This window comes from Muscardinus avellanarius, assembly GCF_963383645.1.
Source record: "Muscardinus avellanarius genome assembly, chromosome: 3".
NCBI classification, from domain to species: domain Eukaryota; kingdom Metazoa; phylum Chordata; class Mammalia; order Rodentia; family Gliridae; genus Muscardinus; species Muscardinus avellanarius.
This window is the reverse complement of record NC_137788.1, coordinates 51,852,197-51,872,491: the sequence shown is the minus strand read 5'-3', so window position 1 is coordinate 51,872,491 and position 20,295 is coordinate 51,852,197. Positions and strand designations below refer to the sequence as shown.

Sequence of the window (20,295 nt, the reverse complement as noted above, 5' to 3'; positions counted from 1 at the left end):
TTCCAGATTCATAACAGACCATAAACTAGAGATTCATGAAGGTGCCTAGACTAATGGAAAAGAAATTAAGTTTCCATAGGAAAAAATACTCTGGCAGAATGGAGAGAGCTATAGGAGAGAACTGTGGTTTCAATTATAGCTCTCTCTTCCAGATTCCATCTGAGCATCTCTCATGAAGACCTTCCCTTACCACCATTATCCCAGAGTTGCCTGTGTGTTCTGGAAAGTGTCACTTGAAGAGAACAGTGACACTTGAGCACATGGGCTCTGTGGTGGAGATATCCCATTCAAAAGACCTTGCAAAGAAGAGTTTAACTAGTGAAATAATCCCAGGGTGGATGCATAGAGTCCGCAATAAGATTGACAGTCACCTGATGGACAGGTACGCTGTTGTCTAGGAGAAGCCAGAGCAGAGGCAGCAATTTGTTAGTAGCAGAGTGATAGTGGTCAGTTAAGTATGGTAGTGACTATAGTGGTTGCTATGATAAAAATGATATCATACAGAGAGATTTTTATACTTATCAATTCTAATATAAACATTTTTAGTGCTTACTAGGTATGAGGCACTTTTCTAGTCTATAGGATGGTGTTAACAATCAAAACTTACAAAAATGTAATATTTGTTCTGATGAAATTTATATTTAGTAGTACATATATATGTATATATTTGGTGGTACTGGGGTTCCTGGGAACCCTTCTACCTCTGGGCTACACTCCCAGACCTATTTATATATTTTTTTAAATTTGGAAACAGGGTCTCTTAAGCCAGCACGGCTGGCTTTGAACCTGCACAATCCTCTTGTCTCCGCCTCCCAAGCATGGGGATTACAAGTATAAACCACCACACCCGGCAGATACATATTTTGAGGGGAGGAGGAACTGGGAATTTAACCCAGGGTCATTCTACCTTAGAGCTGCACCTTCAGCCCTTTGTAGTTTTTAAAATTTATTTTAAAGCAGGGTCTTGTTAAGTTGCTGAGGCTGGTCTTGAACCTGCAATCCTCCTGTCACAGCCTCCCAAATACTGGGATTATAGGTATGTGCCACCACACTTGGCTAGTAGTAGATATTTTACATAAAACAACCTACTTCTTGGCCGGGCGTGGTGGTGCACGCTTGTAATCCCCACACTTGGGAGGCAGAGACAGGAGGATTGCGCAGGTTCGAAGCCAGCCACGCAAGCTGGCTTAAGAGACCCTGTTTCCAAATAAAAATGTAAAAATAGGTCTGGGAGTGTAGCCCGGAGGTAGAAGGGCTTCCAGGAACCCCAGTACCACCAAAAAAAAACCCAAACATACTTCTTTTGTAATATCTAGAAAGAATAATTAAATATTAGGATCCATATAAATAGTAGTAGTAGGGTAAGAGTTATAGAATATATTCTTGGTTAATCAAATTGGGGGTTCAAAGCTTTGAGAATTGAGGAAAATGACAAATTTTAATATTACCCAAAGCAAAACACACTAAAATAAGGCAAGAATTCCTTAATAATATAGTGTACAATTCCAAATATCTGGGGATCATTTTCTTTTGTATTATGTCAATCATTTATCACTATAAATACATAGGAACAAAATCTAACTTGAAATTTATTCAAGCTATGAATAGTGCCCCATAAAGTTTTCTTTTTAACTTTTTTGTGTTTTGTTTTGTTTTCATTTTAACAACTTTTAATGGATCATCATTTAATTCTGTAAGAATTATTTAGAATACAATGGTTCTTTTAAACACAGTTCCTGCCTTTGTTGGGCTTAGGATGCATAAGTATAAAATAAAAATATCATAGTAATTTATTTGTTCTAGTATGTGGAAATTGCACTCCATCTATTTGGACTTTGAGGAAATCTCAATAAATAAGGTATCATTTGTACTGATTCTTGTAGGACAGTCCAAGCTAGAGTCCATCCATCGATGAAGGAGATGAAGGATCCCTTGACTGGATAGACAGGACTTGCAGAGAGTAGTGTTGTGGAAGAATGTGGACTGGGCAGAGAGTCACAGGATAGCTCAATATGGTTAGAAAAACTAGTAACATGTTTTATTTTCCTTTTCTTAGATTTCCCCAGGCTTACTTCAAGGCAATGTAGGTTCTGATGCAGGAATGGATCGGTGACAGAGAGTTGAAGGTTACATAATGTCAGAATGCCTAATTGGAAAAGACTTTCTTAACTGTTTATTTCATATGAAAATTCTATGTTTGAATAGTCTACATTTTCTGCTTTGCATATACACAACATTTTTCAATAATTAAATGATAATAAGCAGTTTATGCTTACCTATCCTATCTCTCGAGTAGATTTCTTGGCAGGTTGATCATTTGACTTGTCACACAGCAACTACTTTTCAGCATACCCACAGGCTACCAAGCCTTTTTATAATTAGGATGACTACAGGTGCTACTAAATTAAAGCTGTACTATTTTAAACCCAGCAGGTGTAAACACATTCAGTGAATCATGATGATTACAGTTGGATAATCATCTCCTGGTATCCTCATTTCACCATGGAAGTGAGTAAACATGGATTAAATAGTGCTTTAACAGTGGAACAAGCTGGGTGTGGTAGAGGGGGCTTTTAATCCTAGTACTTTTGGAGGATGAGAAAGGGAGATTGCAGGTTCACGTTCAGCCTCAGCTATTTAGTGATGCCCTCTGAAAATTAGTGAGATCCGGTTTCAAAATAAATAATAAAAAATAGGGCTAGGGGGATAGATTGGAGATATAATGCCCTTGGGTTCAATCCCCAGTTCTGAAAAAAAAATACAAAAACAGTGGAACAAGGTAGAGATTCTTAGTGCCTGAAACCTCCAAATCATAGCTCAAAGCCTGTAGCTATGAGGACATATGGGAAAGGACTTCATCAACTGTGAAGTGTTATAATAACAAATGAAATCTGGACATTGTGGTGAATGTTGGTAATCCCAGTATTTAGAAGGCTGAGACAGGAGGATTGCAGATTTGAGAACAATCTCCTTAGTGTAGTGAGATAGTAAGACTCTCAGTAACCTAGAAAGGCTATGTTTGAAAAGAAAAATTAAAATTGTACTGGGAGTGTAGCTTAGAGAAATCCCCCTGGGTTCTACTACCCAGTATCACACACACACACGCGCGCACACACACACACACACTCTCTCTCTCTCTCTCTCTCTCTCTCTCTCTCTCTCTCTCTCTCACATACACACACTTGTGCATGTGAGCATGCACATGTACACACACACAATCAAATAGGTTTATTTACCTATTAACATAACAATCTCTAACCAAAGAAGCTCTTTAAATTTAAATTTGTATTAAATAGAATTAAATAGACCCAAAACTTTAGCTCCCATTCATTATGTTGTTTCAAGTCCTCGATAGCCACACATAGTTACTGGCTCTCACACTGAACAGCAAAAATTTGGAATGTTTTGTTATCACAGAAAGTTCTTTTGGGGAGACTGCACTAGATTACATCTTAAAGTCATTCATGTCTTCATTTAATCAAAAGAAAAGAAGCTATATACTTCTACTACTGTGTACGTACAAATATATTCCAGGCCTTGTGCCAGATTCTGGGAGCACATGTCAAGGAGTGATAGGAGAAAAAGGCAGAGAGAGGCCCCACAAAAAAAAAAAAAGCTGTTTGTGTTTTTTTTTTAACCTCTTCAGGTTCCAAGAAATGATGACATAGTAGTTCAATAAATGTTTATTAAAAATATCCATTGGTCAAAATTAGATATTTTCAATTAAATCTTTTTTTGGCCATCTTAATATCCAATCTGCTGTGAAATCCATTAAGGCAATCCATCGAATCCTGTGAAGACATTGAAATCCCACTGGATCACTTATTTTTCAATGTAGAGCATTTCACAGGACAGATGCCACCATAGGAAAAAGATATTAAAATATATTAAAATTTATTTCTCTCTTACTCATCCAGACTCTTAGAGGATATAATTTTCAGGAAGACCTTGAAAATCACCACATCTCAACCTCATCTCTGAAAATGGTTTACTCTCTGGTGCTGGGTATGTCTTTTTCTCTCTCACTTCCTATTACCCCTCACACAGTTCTCTCCCCTACTATCCCCAACTTCTCCTATTGAACTGCTACTATTTTTTAAGGTCCAGGTCATTGTTTTTTCTATTACTATTCCTCCTCCATCCTCTATTCTAATGGGGCCCCTAGATATTTCTAACTAAACCTATATTTAGCGGGGTTCCCTTAGTATTTATCATAGAGCCTTACTCATAATAGAGCCTCAGTAGGTATTTGCTAAATGAAAGTACAAACTCTAACAGAACTGAAAAATAATTTTATGATCACAAATGTGTTGGTCATACCTCTAAGTTTACACAGTGCTTGTAACATATATTATCTTATCCTCAAACTTCTCTGAATTGCATGTGGTATTTTCATTTAACAGATGTAAAAACTGAATCTCAGAAAAGGGAGGGGAACTATTTAAGGTGTGTCAGTCCCAGTCCTAACAGAAATAGCGTTGCTAGTATTTGAAGAGTCAGTGAAGATGGTGTGGAGCAGGGGTCAGGGATTAAAGACCTTGGAGATTTTATGTAAGAAGCATTACCACCCTATGCCTGAAAAGACAAGAAGTGGATGCTGTAACAAAAACCTGATGAATGATAAATGCCATATCTGTAAGAGAACCACTCTCCCCCTCCATCTCCCGAGAGCAGAGAGCTCATACCCTGGACCAGCAACAAGTGAGTCGGAGGAAGGGAAAAAATTCCTTGAATTAGTTCCCTTTCCCCATGCATGTTACTGCACAAACAACCAGAAGACAGACAAGATCCAGGGAAGCCTTTTACTTCAATACAGTCCCACTTGTTGGTTCTTGTTATTATTTTCTGAGCGAATAAAGTTCAATTCAGGAAGCTTTTTCCTGCTTCTATCTCTTTAAGTATTTCCCTTATGCCTTCTTCTAGAAGTGTTGAGGTTTCAGCTCTTCCACTTAGGTCTTTTATCCATTTGGAGTTGCTTTTTGCTCATGGTGAAATAACGATATCTAGACTGAGTTACCTATATATGCAAATCCAGTATTTCCAGTACTATTTGTTAAAGAGGCTGTCTTTTTTCCAATGTACTTTTTTGTGGCCTTTGTCAAGGACCAGATGACTGTGGCCATGTGGGTTTGTCTCTGTGTTCTCTATTCTATTCCATTGGTCGATGTGTCTATACCATGCTGTTTTTACTACCATGGCTCCACAGTACACTTTGAAATTGGAGATGGTGATAACTCCACCATTGCTGTTTTTGCTCAGGATTGGTTGGACTATTTAGGTTTTTTTCTTCTATATGAATTTTCAAGTTGTTTTTCTAGATCTGTGAGGAATGCCCCAATTCACAATAACCAAATTAGGCAATCAGCACTGGTGCTTGTCAACATATATATAGATAAAGAAAATGTGGTGTGATATACCTAGTGGAGTATTATTCAGCCATAAAGAACAAAATCATGTTATTTGCAGAAAAATGGATGGAACTGAAGGATCTTAATAATAAATGAAATTAGCCAGACACAAAAAGACAAGTACCATTTGCTTTCCCTCATATGCTTATATGGGAGAAAAAAGACAACTTGAAAAAGTTCAAAGAGATTATTAGAGAAAAGGAGAGGCATCAAGGAGGGGGAGGGGAGGACAAGGAGGGATATGGAAGGTGGATAAGATCAAAGTAAATTTTTTCATGTATAAATATACTATAATAAATCCCATTATTCTTTATAAATAAAGTGCATTAGAGAAAAAGATGCAGCCCTTAGAGACCAGCCTAACAGGACCCAGGTAGAAGATGGGGATGTGCTAGAGGAGAATGTATAAAGAGAGAACAAAGGTATTGTCTAGTGTAACCGCTACTCAATTATAGAGTCCTCACCCAATACTCAGAACTTTTGTTATTTTTACTCTATTTTGTTTGTCACACATGAGAAATAACTTGTTGCCAAGTGTGTATGTGTGTGTGTGTGCGCGCACACTTGCTTTATTTTTCTGATTGGATTAACGTTTCTTGTAACATGTAAAGATCCTCTTGTGTAACCTTAAGCAAGTGATTTCTATGTATGGAACTGAGTTTCCCAATCTTTATAATAGAATCAATAGTTTCTGTTGGTTTTGGTGGCACATGCTTGCAGTCCCAGTGCTTGGGAGGCTGAGACAGGAGGATTGCCCATGTTTGAAGCCAGCCTCAGCTACTTAGTGAGGCTCTCAGCAACATACTGAGACCCTGTTTCTAAATAAAATATAAAATAGGTCTGGTAGTATAGCCCGGAGGTAGAAAAACCCCTAGGTTTTGTGGTACCCCCAATACCACACAAAAATAGTTTTTCAAAGGATGTGGCAGGGAATAAATTAGTTATTTATTAAATGCTAGCTTGGTGCTTGATACAGAGAAAATGATCTATTTATTTTAGTCCTTTTCCTACACTTCTTAAATAATTTCTACATTATTTATGCAAACACAGGACCTAATTCACACTAGAAGCTTAATACATCTCTATTGATCAAATTAAAATTGGTTAGTTTAGAAAAGCAAGAAAAAATTAAGAAATAAATATGGTATCACAGGCTCCAGGGGGTGTTAGGAAAGAAGCTTTTCACACTGTGGCTGGATTATGAAGTTAAGTTACCATGGCTGTTTCTGTAGAAAGGATGTCAAAGTGGTGTGGAGAAGGAAATATGATTACCTTTCTCCAGAAGATTTTTGCCTGATAGAGAAGAATGTATAAACAGCTAATTACAATGTAGTTTGAGAAATGGCTGAATAAAGCAGATGGAAAAGGACACCACTGCTTAGGAAGTCAAATAAATCTTCAAAAAAAGAAAGCAATATTTGAGTAGAGGGCAAAAGAAATTTAAAAAAAGAAAGAATGAGTTGAGACATTAAAAGAATTAACAAATGTCACAACATGCCAAAATTTCCACCAACTTTGCTATGAACCTATTGCAGAGAATGGTCAAGAAATATAGTTCTAGCCAGATGTGATGGTGCACGCTTGTAATCCCAGCATTTGGGAGCCTGAGACAGGAGGACTGCAGTTCTTAGACAGCCTCAGCTACTTAGTGAGGCCCTTTGCAACTCAGTGAGACCCTGTTTCAAAATAAAGAACAAAAATAGGACTGGTGGTACAGCTTAGAAATAGAATGCCCCTGGGTTCAATCCCCAGTACAGGAAAAAAAAAGGAAAAAAAGAAAAATAGACACAGTTCTAAGCACTCTCTTCTCATGAATAAAGATAGTTTTATATAAAAAGATAATATTCTTTGCATGATATGTTGATTTTTTGGGGGTGGGGAGCCTGGGGATGGAACCCAGGGGCATTTGACCTTCAAGTAACACCCCCTGGCCTATTTTTATTCTTTATTTTGAAACAGGGTCTCACTAGGTTGCAGAGGGCCTCACTAAGTAGCTGAGGCTGTCCGCGAACCACGATCCTCTGGTCTCAGCCTCCCGAATGCTGGGATTACAAGCATGCATCACCACGCCCTGCATATGTTGATGTTTTAATATAAGTAATTGTTCCTGCAATTCTTTTTGAAATGGTGCTATAAGACTTATATGAACTCTTTACACATGTGAAATAAATTATTACTTACAGACTTTACACTGGAGTTGGAAAAGATAATCAGATATTCTGGCCTTCTGAACACCATGGGGATTTGGTTTTCAGACTCTATCCTTCTTCCAATATTGGTCCAAGCTCAGTGGTCCAATGATTCATGGCAATTTAAAACAACACTGAGAAATGCTTCTAGTTTGGCAATGGAATATGGGAACTGGCCAGCCCAATTCATATCAATGGTTTTAATGCAGTACTCAGCAAATTAAACTTGTTGATTTTAAAACATTTTCCATTTTACCCTAGTGTCGGCACTTTCATAGGAAGTTTTACTTCCAACAGAAGAAAAGTACCAAGTAAGAATATGTACAGCTTCCCAAAATCACAAGAACAACCTAAAGGCAAAGCAGAGTGGAGCCCAATGTGGCCTGTGGCTCCTCTCTCCAGTCTTAAACTTTCATTGGGTAGAGCTGAGATGCCCAGTATTGAAATAGAGTATATCTTGAAATGTAAAACACTTTCATTGGGTAGAGCTGAGATGCCCAGTATTGAAATAGAGTATATCTTGAAATGCAAAACCTCTAATCTTTCATTTATTTGTTTATTTACCAGATAGTTACTAGTGTTTTTTAGTAACAGGCATTATGGAAAAGCTATAAATGCAATGATAAATATGATTAAGCTTGGCTATTCAAAGGGTTCATTTCTAATGGGTAAAACAACATGAACAAATAATTATAAAACAATGTGGTAAGATGGACTAAGCATTCTGAAGGCACTAAGGAAAGCAACTAAGCTAGCCTTTGTCCAGTACTGAAACAATCTACCACTGGAAGAGTAAACTAATAGTAGATCTCTATAAATGCTCAGTCAGAGACTGAAACTTTCTATAGCAGAGTCATAGTAGAATTGTATAACTTGGGAATTTTATAGATCATACCACGGTTATTTGACAGCAATACGACTAATATTTTTGGCCAGATACTTCTTTTTAAAATTTCTAACTATTTATATCTTATTTTATTTTATTTTATTTTACTTTGTGGCGCATTGTAATAATATATCCTGATGAAGTTCAGGGTGGTAGAGTCATACATGCACACAGCTCTCTCATTTAGCTCTCCCCAGGTCCTGTCCTATTCCCTCTCTTCCCTTCCTTCTCATGTTCAGCACAGTGATTGATAAGTATGTACATCATGTTCATTGAAGTGTTTCCTTCTTTCCTCCTCTTATTTCCCTCAGCTAGATCACCTTCTTCATTCATCTAAGGTTTCTCTTCCTTTCCTGGAGTCCCTCCTATGTCCCATTTTCTCCTTAGCTTCCCGAATATTAGGGAGAACATACAACTTTTCACTTTTTGTGACTAATTTCACTTAGCATACTGTTCTCTGTTTCCATTTATTTCCCTGCAAATGACAAAATTTGGTTCTGCTTTATGGCTGAGCAAAATTCCATCTGTATATGTTCCATAGTTTTGTAATCCATTGATCTGTTGATGGACATCTCAGTTTGTTCCATAATTTGCCAATTGTGAATTGTGCCACTGTAAACATAGATATGCATGAATTACTCTCGTAGTTTGGTTTCCATTCTTTTGGGTAGCTGCCCAGGGGTGGTGTTGGTGGGTCACATGGAAGGTTCATTTCCATTCTTCTGAGGATCCTCATTCTCATCAGCATTGGTTGTTGTTTGTATTTGTTTTTATTTTTAGTGATTGCCATTCTAATTGGGTGAGGTGAAATCTCAGGGTAGTATTAATTTGCATCTCTCTGATTACCAATGACTTTGAGCATTTGTTTGCCATTTGCATTTCTTTTTTTTTTTTTAAAGTGTCTAGATCACTTGCTCTTTTTTGAGTGGGTTATTTGTTGGGTTTTTTTTTTTTTTGCAGTGAGTTTCTTGAATTCTCTGCATATTCTAGATATTAGTCTTCTATCAGAGGAGTATCTGAAAAACAAATCTTCCATTCTGTCAGTGCTCCATTGAAGTTTTTGATAATTTTCTTTACTGCACAGAAGCTTTTCAGTTTAATGTAATCTCATGTAATTGATCCTCACTTTGATTTCTTGTCCCTTATTTATGGTGAAGAAGGTAATTCTGTGCATGGTAGGATACTTAGCAGGATCTTGGCCATCTACTCATGAAATGCCAAGAGCACCCTCCATAATATAAACTGAATATTTGTGTTTCCCTCAAACACATACCTTAATACAGTAATCTCCAATGTGTTGGTGTTTGGAGATGGGACTTTCAGGAGATAATAGACGAAATGTCTTTCAAGACAAGATAGAGAAAGCTTACTTATTCTTTCTGTTTTCTGTCACGTGAAGATGCAGTGAGAAGATGGCTATTTGGAAACCAGAAAGAATGCCCTTCCTAATGTTGGCACCCTAATCATGGACCCTTGTTCTCTAACGTGGTGAGAATAAAAAGTTGCCCAAAGCACCCAGTATATAATTTGTTGTAGCAGCTCAAATTGAGGCAGAGGTGGCCAATCAAATCAGTCTCCAGGGATTGCTGAGTGGCCTGTAGAGAACAGAGGCACTCCCTGTTGAAAACCACTAGACTAAATGGCCTTTTTTTTTTTTTTTTTTTTTTTTTTTTTAGGAATTGAACTTATTGGCCACCTGGCTTTTCTTCAATACTCAGGGAAAGCTTACTTCTCCTGGCCAGGATTGTACCTATTGAGATTTGAACATAGCTCTATAGCTATGCTTTTAAGAAAACAAAACCTAACCTAAAGGGAGAAGAATTCAAATCATCAGTCTTAAGCCTGCAAATACCTCTGTATCAATATTATAGTGAAGTCTCTGCTTGCCCACCTTAAAGTGAATAAGGATATTCTGTGCACAAGGAGATATATTTCCTGGAAACTGGACTTACTAAGAAGGGTGGCCTCGTTACTAGGAAAAATATCAGGGCTTGGAATGTAAAGTGTATATTAGACTCTGCTCTGTAGAATACTTCTTTGAATCAAAGAAGTTCTGTTCTTTATCTATTTTATTCATCCATTCTTAAGTGCCTATGAAAAGATAGAAAATATTTGGGAAGAACTACTACACTTGGATCTGGAGCCCTGGCCTTGGTTGCTAGTTAGATCATTACACTTACTGTTAATTTGGACAAATTACTTCATATATTGGCTCACTCACCCAATAAAATTTTTCCAAGTGCCTGGTACACATGAAATTTTAATATATGACTGCATATGAACATAGACTAGCACAGCTCTTCTAGTTGTGCACAGTAGAAAGAAGGGGGAAAGGGGAAAGAGCAGCATATCCTATGTGATTATGCCGTATGTTGGTACTTGCACCACCCATAGAGAAATTACAACCAATTTGGTCAGGGAGTCAAGTTGTTCCTTCATGGCATTATCTCCATCAAGGTTTACAATGTTCCTCTCTCTTTATTTGATCAGTTTACATTTACTGAGATTAACCAGTGCACATCAGTGTCAACAGGCAGGTCATCTAGACTGTGGAGGGGCTCCAAATTCAATTATAACTCATTCATCATTTCTGATATTTGCTCCTTGGCTCCTTATGAGAGTTGCTTCTTCTGACTCACAATTAAAATAATACGTGTCCAGTTACTTTCACCTCTACTTCTTTTCCCACTTAATTCAGTTCTTTTCCATTTTCTCTTTATGTATAATTATCTAATCTCAGGAACTTTGCAAACATCCACCCAGGAATTTGAGACTCTTCCTCTCTCACAAAGATAAATAGTTCCTTTGAATATTTATTTTTGTTTCATTTTGAGGCTGGAAGAAAGAGAGATGGTCATAAGAAATAGTATGAGGGTAGAGGATAAAGGAAATAGACAAAAACAATGAGGTTGATCTTAGTAAGGGTAGTCATAACACTTTGAGAACAGTGATAGGAAGTGTCAAGCTCAAAGTGCTGAGAGCTCTTTCTGAAAAACGGTATTTGCAAACTTTTCATCAATTCATAACTACATATACTTTTGTCCCATGGCTAAGCACTCATTCAATCGGGATGAATCAGCAAAAAAAAGTTACATCAAAGCTTTGAGTAGATCTTTATTCCCCTTTTAGGGCCTCAAATTTTTTCAGTTTGAAGGCAAAATCTTGATTAGAAAATTTCTTAGGTCAATTAGAGAACCTATTATTATTCAGTATTATTCAGTATGACAATAATTTTTATTATATAATATGACTCAGATTCACCCCTCTTTTTTTTCGTATCCCTACTCTACCTCTCTCTTAAGAATTTTAGCTTGATCCAGATTCGTAGTTTGTAATAGTAAGGAAAAGGAAAAGGAAAAAGGCAGACTCCTCAGGGGAGGAACTAAGTAACATCCATGGACTATTAGGGTTTGGGAACTTGCAATGTAAGCTTTCATATCTTGCACAATTTGAAAATATATATTTTTCTACAAAGAGTAGTCTTATTTTCTTGAGATGGTCCAGAGCTTCTTTAATTAAACTTTGAACCCCAATGAATAGGAATCATGGGGATAAACAAAAGTTGCCAATTTTTAATACACTGGATAGGCACTTCTGAGTCTTCACCTGCTGCATATATTTCTCAAAATAAGAATTAACCCATTTTCAGTGGATTTCCCTGCAAGACTGATCCACCAGGAGTTTAATATTTCAAGGCATCGTTTTGAAGTCAAACCTATGCGGACATCCTAGTACCTACACTTAGTAGCAATTATGATGCTGGGCATAACAACCAAGCCTCGGTTTGTTCAATTAAATAGACGTATTGACAGTGTAGTGCCAGGTACACCATATCTACCATTTGATTTATTTCAACATGCCAGCATCCAGCCCATAGTGGGCATGCATTAAATGTTAGCAGTATGTCCCACCCCACGTTTTGTATTCCCTTTTTAAAAAGAAAAGTAGCTTTAATAGGTTCTTGTGTCAGGCCACAGAGCTATCTTCTTCCTACCATAATTAGGCAACCTGAGAAATCCTGTGAGGTCGATAAATTTGGAAAATGCTTACATAAAACAGAATATAAAATGGCAAGCCCTGCCATCAGAAGCCAGTAAAAGTCAATTGCTTTATGCGACACCTCTACAAATGGCATTATGTCATTGCATAATATTAGTAAGAAATGGTAAGATTTTGTTCAAGCCTATAAAATGTAATGACTCTCACATCATCTACTAATATAAAAATAAATTGAAAAAAAGTAATATTTAAAAAGAAAAAAATCAACTTCCAACTTTTTTGGCTTTTTCTGTGTGTGAGGAAATTCAGTCCACGCATGAAGAAATGAATTTAAATGTTTTTCTGTGTGGTCTGTTGACTTCCCCGCATTTTTTTGTTTTTGTTTTTTCTTATTTTATTTTTCATCTTTGTCATTTTTATTTAACTCAGGAAAAAACAAAAACTCTGTTTTAGAAATCAGGTGATCTTGGCTGAAAAATTCTCCCTGTACATAAAAAAAAATAAAACTTTAGATGTTCAAAAAATGGAAAATTTTCATGGTGCCAATAAAGAGATGGATTTATTCATCTGGGCTAAGGGACAGGACATTAACTTTCACAGATGCAGTTGTTCACCCAGCAGTTTGTGCTAAACCAACCTGAAAAGCTGTGAGTCTGACTCCATGGTGGTTCTTCTGTGGAAAAGAAAAAATGAGAATTCAAGTTTTCCACCAAGAACTTCTCTTAGGCAAGGTTGAATGCCCATTGGTCTGGAATGGAAAGAAGTGATCGTTCTAATGAGATTGCAACACACTACCAAAATCTGGCTCGCATCTGTATTAAATATGATTCGGAAGAATGGAGGGAATAATCTCACAGCTCTCCCACAGAGCACTCTCACGGATGTGAGCAAACATGTCTACTAGGAGTAATATATAACAAGAGCAGAGTCATTGGGCTCTCTAAATAAGCTGCATGTTTGGGAAAGGGAAAAACAAATGTGGTATGCTTGGCTCAAGGAACAAGTTCTGTTTTTCTTCTTTGTCAGCATTACCATTTAGTGGTGCAGACTGAACACCCTTGGGGAAGTAGTACATGGCATGCTCAAAATGGAAATAGCATGGAGTAGTGCAGGCCAGGAAGGAAGGCTTCAATTCAGGCAGACAGCTCAAGGCACTCAGGCTGAAAGAAGAGAGTTGGATTGGAACATGTAGGTCATCCTCTCAACCTTCAACATGGTGTTGGAATCCTGCCTCAGATGACTAAACAATGGCCACCCAGCTTTCCACTGAACTTTTTCCAGGAATAGAGAGCTCATTATTTGTGAGTAGCTCTGGGTATAATCTTCCCTGTTTATTATCACTGTCTTTGCCATGTGGATCATTACTATTTTTAACAAAATGACAGCAATGGTTGTACCTTTCAAGGAGAGGCAAACCTGGGATGGCTGTGGAAGCTCATTTCTTTGTTCTTGTTAGTAGACTCTAGGAGCCTCCTCCACATTACCAAGCTCTGCAGACAGAGTCTGATACCAGAAGCTGAATTCAGACCATGGAAAGTCACTCAGATAGACCTTGTCCCTCTTCCCTTTGCATAGGAAGAGTATTATGGGGTCAGGATGGTATGTATGTAGAACCCCTTGCATAAAATAATCACTAATATTTACCAGACACTTATACATCATAGACTTTTCTTCTTATTATTTGGGAAGTGGGTACTGGGGATTAAACTCATGGGCATTCTGCCTCAAGCTACACCCCAGCCCATTTTTTTTTAAAAAAAAAAGGTCTTGCTAGGTTGCTGAGATTATCGATACCTTGCAATTCTTCTGTCTCTACTGGAATTATAAGGGTGCACCACCACACCTAGATAATTCTAGACTTTAAATGAGACATTAATTTCAATATAATATTTATTATATTTAAATATATAATATTTATTATATTATAATATTATATAATATATTATATAATATATATTATATAATATATTATTATATTATATTTATTATATAATATAATATAATATTTATTTCTCCCAACAGTTCTTTGAGAACTATATTTAATATTTATTTATGCTATACTCAATGCTATACTCAATAGTATAGGAAACTAAGGCTGGCCATGATGAAACTGGACTTCTAGCCAAGCCTAAATTCTTAAACTGCTGCATAGGTGACTGTTACTGATGTAGTGGGCAAAGGGTATCCTTAGAAGTCAGCCAGACCTGGATTTACCCTCACTCCATTATTCTTCTTAGTACAGTGACATTAGGTGCTTTCTGTCTCTTGGACCTTAATATCCTTGTCAATAATAAAATAGTATTTCTTTATAACTTTCTCATAAGGGTTAAATAGGAACATTTATGAATCATGTAATATGCAAATAGTAACATGAAAATAGTAACATGCAACATAACATATATGTCATAGAAAAGAAGGTGAAGTTTTTCTTATTGTCTTAAAATTGGGTGTTAGGGCTCCAATCAGAGAGTAAATAGGCATTAAATAGCCAATGTTATAGAGCAAGAAAAACAAAATAGCTGTCAGCAGCTGAGCCATTTTCACAAAGTCAAGAGCCATATGTTTTCTCTCATATGTGAAAAATACAGAGAAAATTGGAAACAAAAGGGATTTCAGACAAATGAGGAAAGAGTCCAAGAGAAGAGTGGAAAGGAATTGAGAGAGGAGAATGAAAAGATAAAAAGGAGAATTGTTGAAGGAAATAGTTCAAATAATGCCATATCCATACACGAAGGTGCCACTACTAATCTCACTAACATGTATAGGGTAGAGGGGGCAGCAGGGTGGGATCTGGAGGAAAGAATACCAAGTATACATGTATGTTGTACCAACTGGAACCTCACTATGATATATAATTACAATGCACCAATAAAAGGATGTTGTTGTTGTTGTTGTTGTTTTTCAGTACTGAGGATTGAACCCAGAGGCAGTCTACCTCTGAGCTACACCCCCAGCCCTATTTTTTATCCTTTATATTAAAACAGGGTCTCACTAATTTGTGGAGCGCCCTCACCAAATAGCTGAGGCCAGCCATGAATCTGTGATCCTCCTGTCTCAGTCTCTTCAGTACTGGGATTACAAGCGCATGCCACCACATCCAGCTCAAAAGTAGGGTTTTTAAAAAAGAAATGGCCAAACCTCAGCTACCACTATGACTAACTAGCTACCCCCGTTTGGATGCCTGCCACACAGTGTATTCTTCTAAGGAGGAGCAGCAGTACCCTGAAGCCACCAGTGAAGACTCAATTAAAAAGATGCCGGTGCTTTCTTCTCTTTCCACTAATCCCTCCCACCAGAGGATGTAGAACAAGAAGGAAAAGATGAGGTCAATGAATGCCAGTGTTTCCGCACCCCATATCCTCACCCTTATCATTCCCTGGAACCAAGAGCGAAGCTTGAACTGAGGCTGGGGAGAAAGTTTAATGCTATATAAAACTAATTTTAATAACTTAATGTAACAAAAAATGATCTCAAGAGTTAATAAGAGATGATAAATAAGTTTTAGGGGCATTGATTAGAAAAAATATTTTATACATATACTCAATCAGCTCTATTACTTGTTTTTCCAATAACGTGTCAAATACTGGACAAATAACATCTCATTACATGTTAGTTCTCTCTCTCTTTCTCTTATGGTAAAGAATGCGGTTGTTTTATCCTCTGATTATAACATAAATTACAATCCTGGAGAAAAACTGAAAAATGCAGAAAAATATAAAAAGAACATTGAATATAAATTACAACCCCCTTCCTATCTTTTGAAGCATTGCTAAGCAGTCACCTTATCAAGGTTTTCTTATCATAAACTCAGATCTGCTCCCTGAAATTTCCATGCACTGGTCCTAGAACTGTCTTCTGAAGACTGTGACTCAGTCTCATTCTTTCTTGAGACTCTCTTTTCATACATAAAAACAGCCATTGCTGTTTTTTAGCCTTCTCTATTTTTGTTAACAGGTGAATCATTTTATCTCTTCCTATTCCTTATTAGTTTGCTTTCCTGCCCCTCTCTATCCTGGTTCATCAACCTCTGAAGGTGTCATGATGCACCAATGTCACCCTTTAAATATGACATGGAATGAAGCCAAATCCCACACTTGACATGGGCAGATTGTTACCTCCTTCATTGGGATGCTGATCTTTAATTTCTGTCTTTGAGTACAGCCAAAGAACACAAAGACCAATTTATCAGGTTGAAAATATTGCTTCAGTTTATGCTGACCTATTTTCTTCCTCAGAACTTCTTAGAGCAAAAAGGAAGGACCTGGCTGCTTGATTTTCAAATTTTCCCAATTCCACAGAGGACTTTTTGTAATCCTCTTGGAAGAAATAGAGATCCCTTATGTCTAGAGGTAAAAATAAATTTGTTTCAGAAATATATACTAAGAAAGGCAGCACTCGCTTCCTCTCCCTCTCTCTCTCTCTCTCTCTCTCTCTCTCTCTCTCTCTCTCTCTCTCTCTCTCTCTCTCTCTCCATTCATTTTTAAATATTTTAATTGTTTTATTTTTGTTAGTCCTGTGGTTTGAACCCCAAGATGCATTTATTGATTCATATATGTGAGAAAGGAAAATGCATTCCATAGCTTACAGTTTGGTGAGAAATAGAGCTAAATTTCTTTTCAACCCCCCATCCACACCCTTCATAGCACCACAATCATTACCTCCCTTACCATCCTCTCTACAGTCACCCAATGTCACTGTCATTATCAGTACATTTATTAAAAGCTAGGCATGTACCAGGCCTCTTTTCATGGAGACAGTTATTTCATATTTCTTCTCTGCCTTTTGCTTATATTTAAAAATCATATGATGGCAATAATAATATTTAGTATTCAGAAAGGCTTATAAGTATCACACACACTATCTCATTTAACTCCCTTAACCACTAATAGAGGCCATTTTTCTACTTATTTTATTTATTTGTTTATTTGTATATTTCTTTCTTTATTTATTTATTTTGGTGGTACTTGGGTTCCTGGAAACCCTTCTGGTTCTGGACTACACTCCAGATCTCTTTTATACTTTTTTATTTGGAAAGAGGGTCTCTTAAGCCAGTGTGGCTGGCTTCGAACCTGTGAAATCCTCCTGTCTGCCTCCCAAGCGAGGGGATTACAAGCATGCGCCACCATACCAGGCTCCCCCTTATTTTAAAAAGGAGAAATTAGAGTACTCAAGATTAAGGTAGAAAATGTGTGGGGGAATACTTGCTATAATATAGGCACTTAGAATACAACTTGCAAGGTAAATATATTGAAATTCAAGTACATAAAGTAATTTATAAAAGGCCTCACTTGTATTAAGAGGTAGAGCTAAGTTTAGTGCTCACTGGAAGAATTTTTTTAAATATATTAATTTTTCATCCTAGAGGGTAAAGTCCTCATCTTATTTTAAAAATTTCTATTATTCCATAGAAATTGGACCACCAAGAGATATGTTAAATTGTATAAGTTTGCTTGATATCTTTGTTAATAAATTATTGGAATCAGTCCTTTCTGCTATTTCTCTTCTCTATCTGTATTTGCTTCTTAAGTGATAAAAGTTGTTCTATTTTTCAATATTTAATGTCACCGACTAAATTTTTATCGTTAGTCCTAACTGAATTCTGAATATATATATATATATATATATATATATATATATATATATATATATATATATATATATATCACTATGTACTTGACTTCTCTCAAGAGTGGCTAATACACATTTCCAAACTAACATGTTGGAAGACAGCTGTCCACTTCCGTCTTTAAGCCAGACTCACCCTCTTTCCACCCTATTCCCCATCTTACTATATTCAGTTGTTCAAGCTAAAACTTTGTCATCATCAACTTCACTTTTCCCCTCACACTCACACATCAGCAAACCTATCAGGCTCTGCCTTCAAAACACATCTGGAGTGCTGCCACTTCTCATTTCCACCCTGCTTCCATGCTCTAGCCCAAGCCAGTCTCTATCTCTATTTATGGCTCCTAAACAGGAACAGTAGTATCTTTCTCATAATGATATCATTAATTTGCAAATAATATTATATATATATATTTTTTTTTCCCGAGGCATACTTACGTGGTAAGTATTTGTGAGGCATACTTACATACTTATGTGGTCTTATGACACATGTATATAATAACCTCATTCTCTTTCTTCTTGTGTTCTTTTCTTCTCAAGGTTTATTCTCTATTGTACACTAGAGTGCCCCTTTCAGCATAAGTCATGCCCTCTTCTCAAATTTTCCCATACTTTTACATTACATGAACTAAAAGACTCAAAGTGGTAGGTATAATGGCATAATGGCATCCTAACCTCACATCTAGATTACTGTTGGACCTTATCTCCTACCACTATCCCCTTAGTCCACTCTGCCCAGATCACATTGGACTTTTTGCATTTCTTAGAACAAACTAAGATGTTCTAACCTGATAGCCTTTCTATTGGCTCTGCCTGGTGACCAGCTCCTAGATTTTCAACATGACTCATTTCATTAAGAGTTTGGATAGCTAGCCTGTCCTCAGACACTATATAAACTTCCCTGTCTATATAAGCATATATGTCGATAGGAATGTAATAATATATAAAATACATTAGAATAAAAAAGATGTGTCAGGCATGGTGGAACATGCTTGTAATCCCAGTACTTGAATGGTTGAGACAGAAGGATTACATGTTCGCAGCCAGCCTCAGCTACTTGTTGAGGCCCTCCACAACTTAGTGAGAACCTGTTTGAAAATTAAAAAAAAAATAAGGCTGGGGGTGTAGTTAGGAGATACAATGCCCCTGTATTCAATCCCTGGTACCACAAAAAAGAAAAATATGTTTAAGACTGGATACAGATGAGATTCCTGTCTTTGCTTCAGGAGTGCTTCCTTTTGCCAGGCTCTCAGGTGAATAATTACTCACCTGCTATTTCAATCGCCATAGAACAAGTTCAGAAACTTCCAGGAAAGCCACATCAAAACCCAGTATCATCCAGCCAAAAAAGTAATGGCACATGTCATTCAGGACCCATTTGCCTTTTCCAATTGTCTTTGGTTATAAAGTTGTCAGCCATGGAAGTATCTAGAACCTTGTATTGGCCAAGAACAAATTGATTTTGGATGTGAGGTCAGAAGAAAGATGTCCAGTTTGGAAGGAAACATTTTATTTGTATTAGGTATTGAACCCAGGAGCATTCTAACGCACTGAGCTACACTCCAGCCCGACTTTATTTCATTTTATTTTACTTTATTTTGAAACAGGGCCTCACTAAGTTGCTGAGGCTGGCCTCGAACCTGTAATTCTCCTCTCTCAACCTCCCAAGTACTGGCATTATAGGTGTACTTCACCACATCAAATTGGAAACATTTCTTGAACAAAGTGCCAAAGGCTGCCAAAGACTTGGCCACGTGCTGTTGGGAACCTACTCTTGCCTCTCTCCTCCTTCCCCTACTTAGAAGCCTAACAACAGAAAATGAAAGTTACCTTCAGGTGCCTGGACAAACAAGAGCTCAGTCAGCCTGACTCTCAGCATGAGAAAGTCTTCTGTGTTCTTAGTCCCCCACAAATAAAGTGAGAAGAGATGGCTCAACGTGAACGCATTTCTCTGCCTCTATTGTCTCTTGAGTTGTTGTGAGATCCATTCCTGGATGGACTCAGACCATATTTTGTTCACAATTTACCTTTAGGTCATAAGTTTACAGTTCAAAATTTGTAAGGCAATATAATTTACTCCTGGTTTCCAACTTTCTTCTTAAATCAGAGGTGAGATTAAATATATATTATATAGATATACTATATGTATATGTATATATTCTGTATATATAATATATATATCCTGTAT

General features: G+C 37.0%; 1 protein-coding gene across 1 annotated transcript in view; it reads left to right on the top strand.

The window, feature by feature from the left end:
* LOC308260100 (uncharacterized protein) overlaps positions 1-20,295 on the top strand; it is a gene marked incomplete at both ends in the record, with an annotated part of 146,248 nt that overhangs the window by 114,596 nt on the left and 11,357 nt on the right. The window contains 1 exon segment of the mRNA XM_080691430.1: positions 19,334-19,457. Within this exon segment, the coding sequence (XP_080547556.1) occupies positions 19,334-19,457 (124 nt within the window).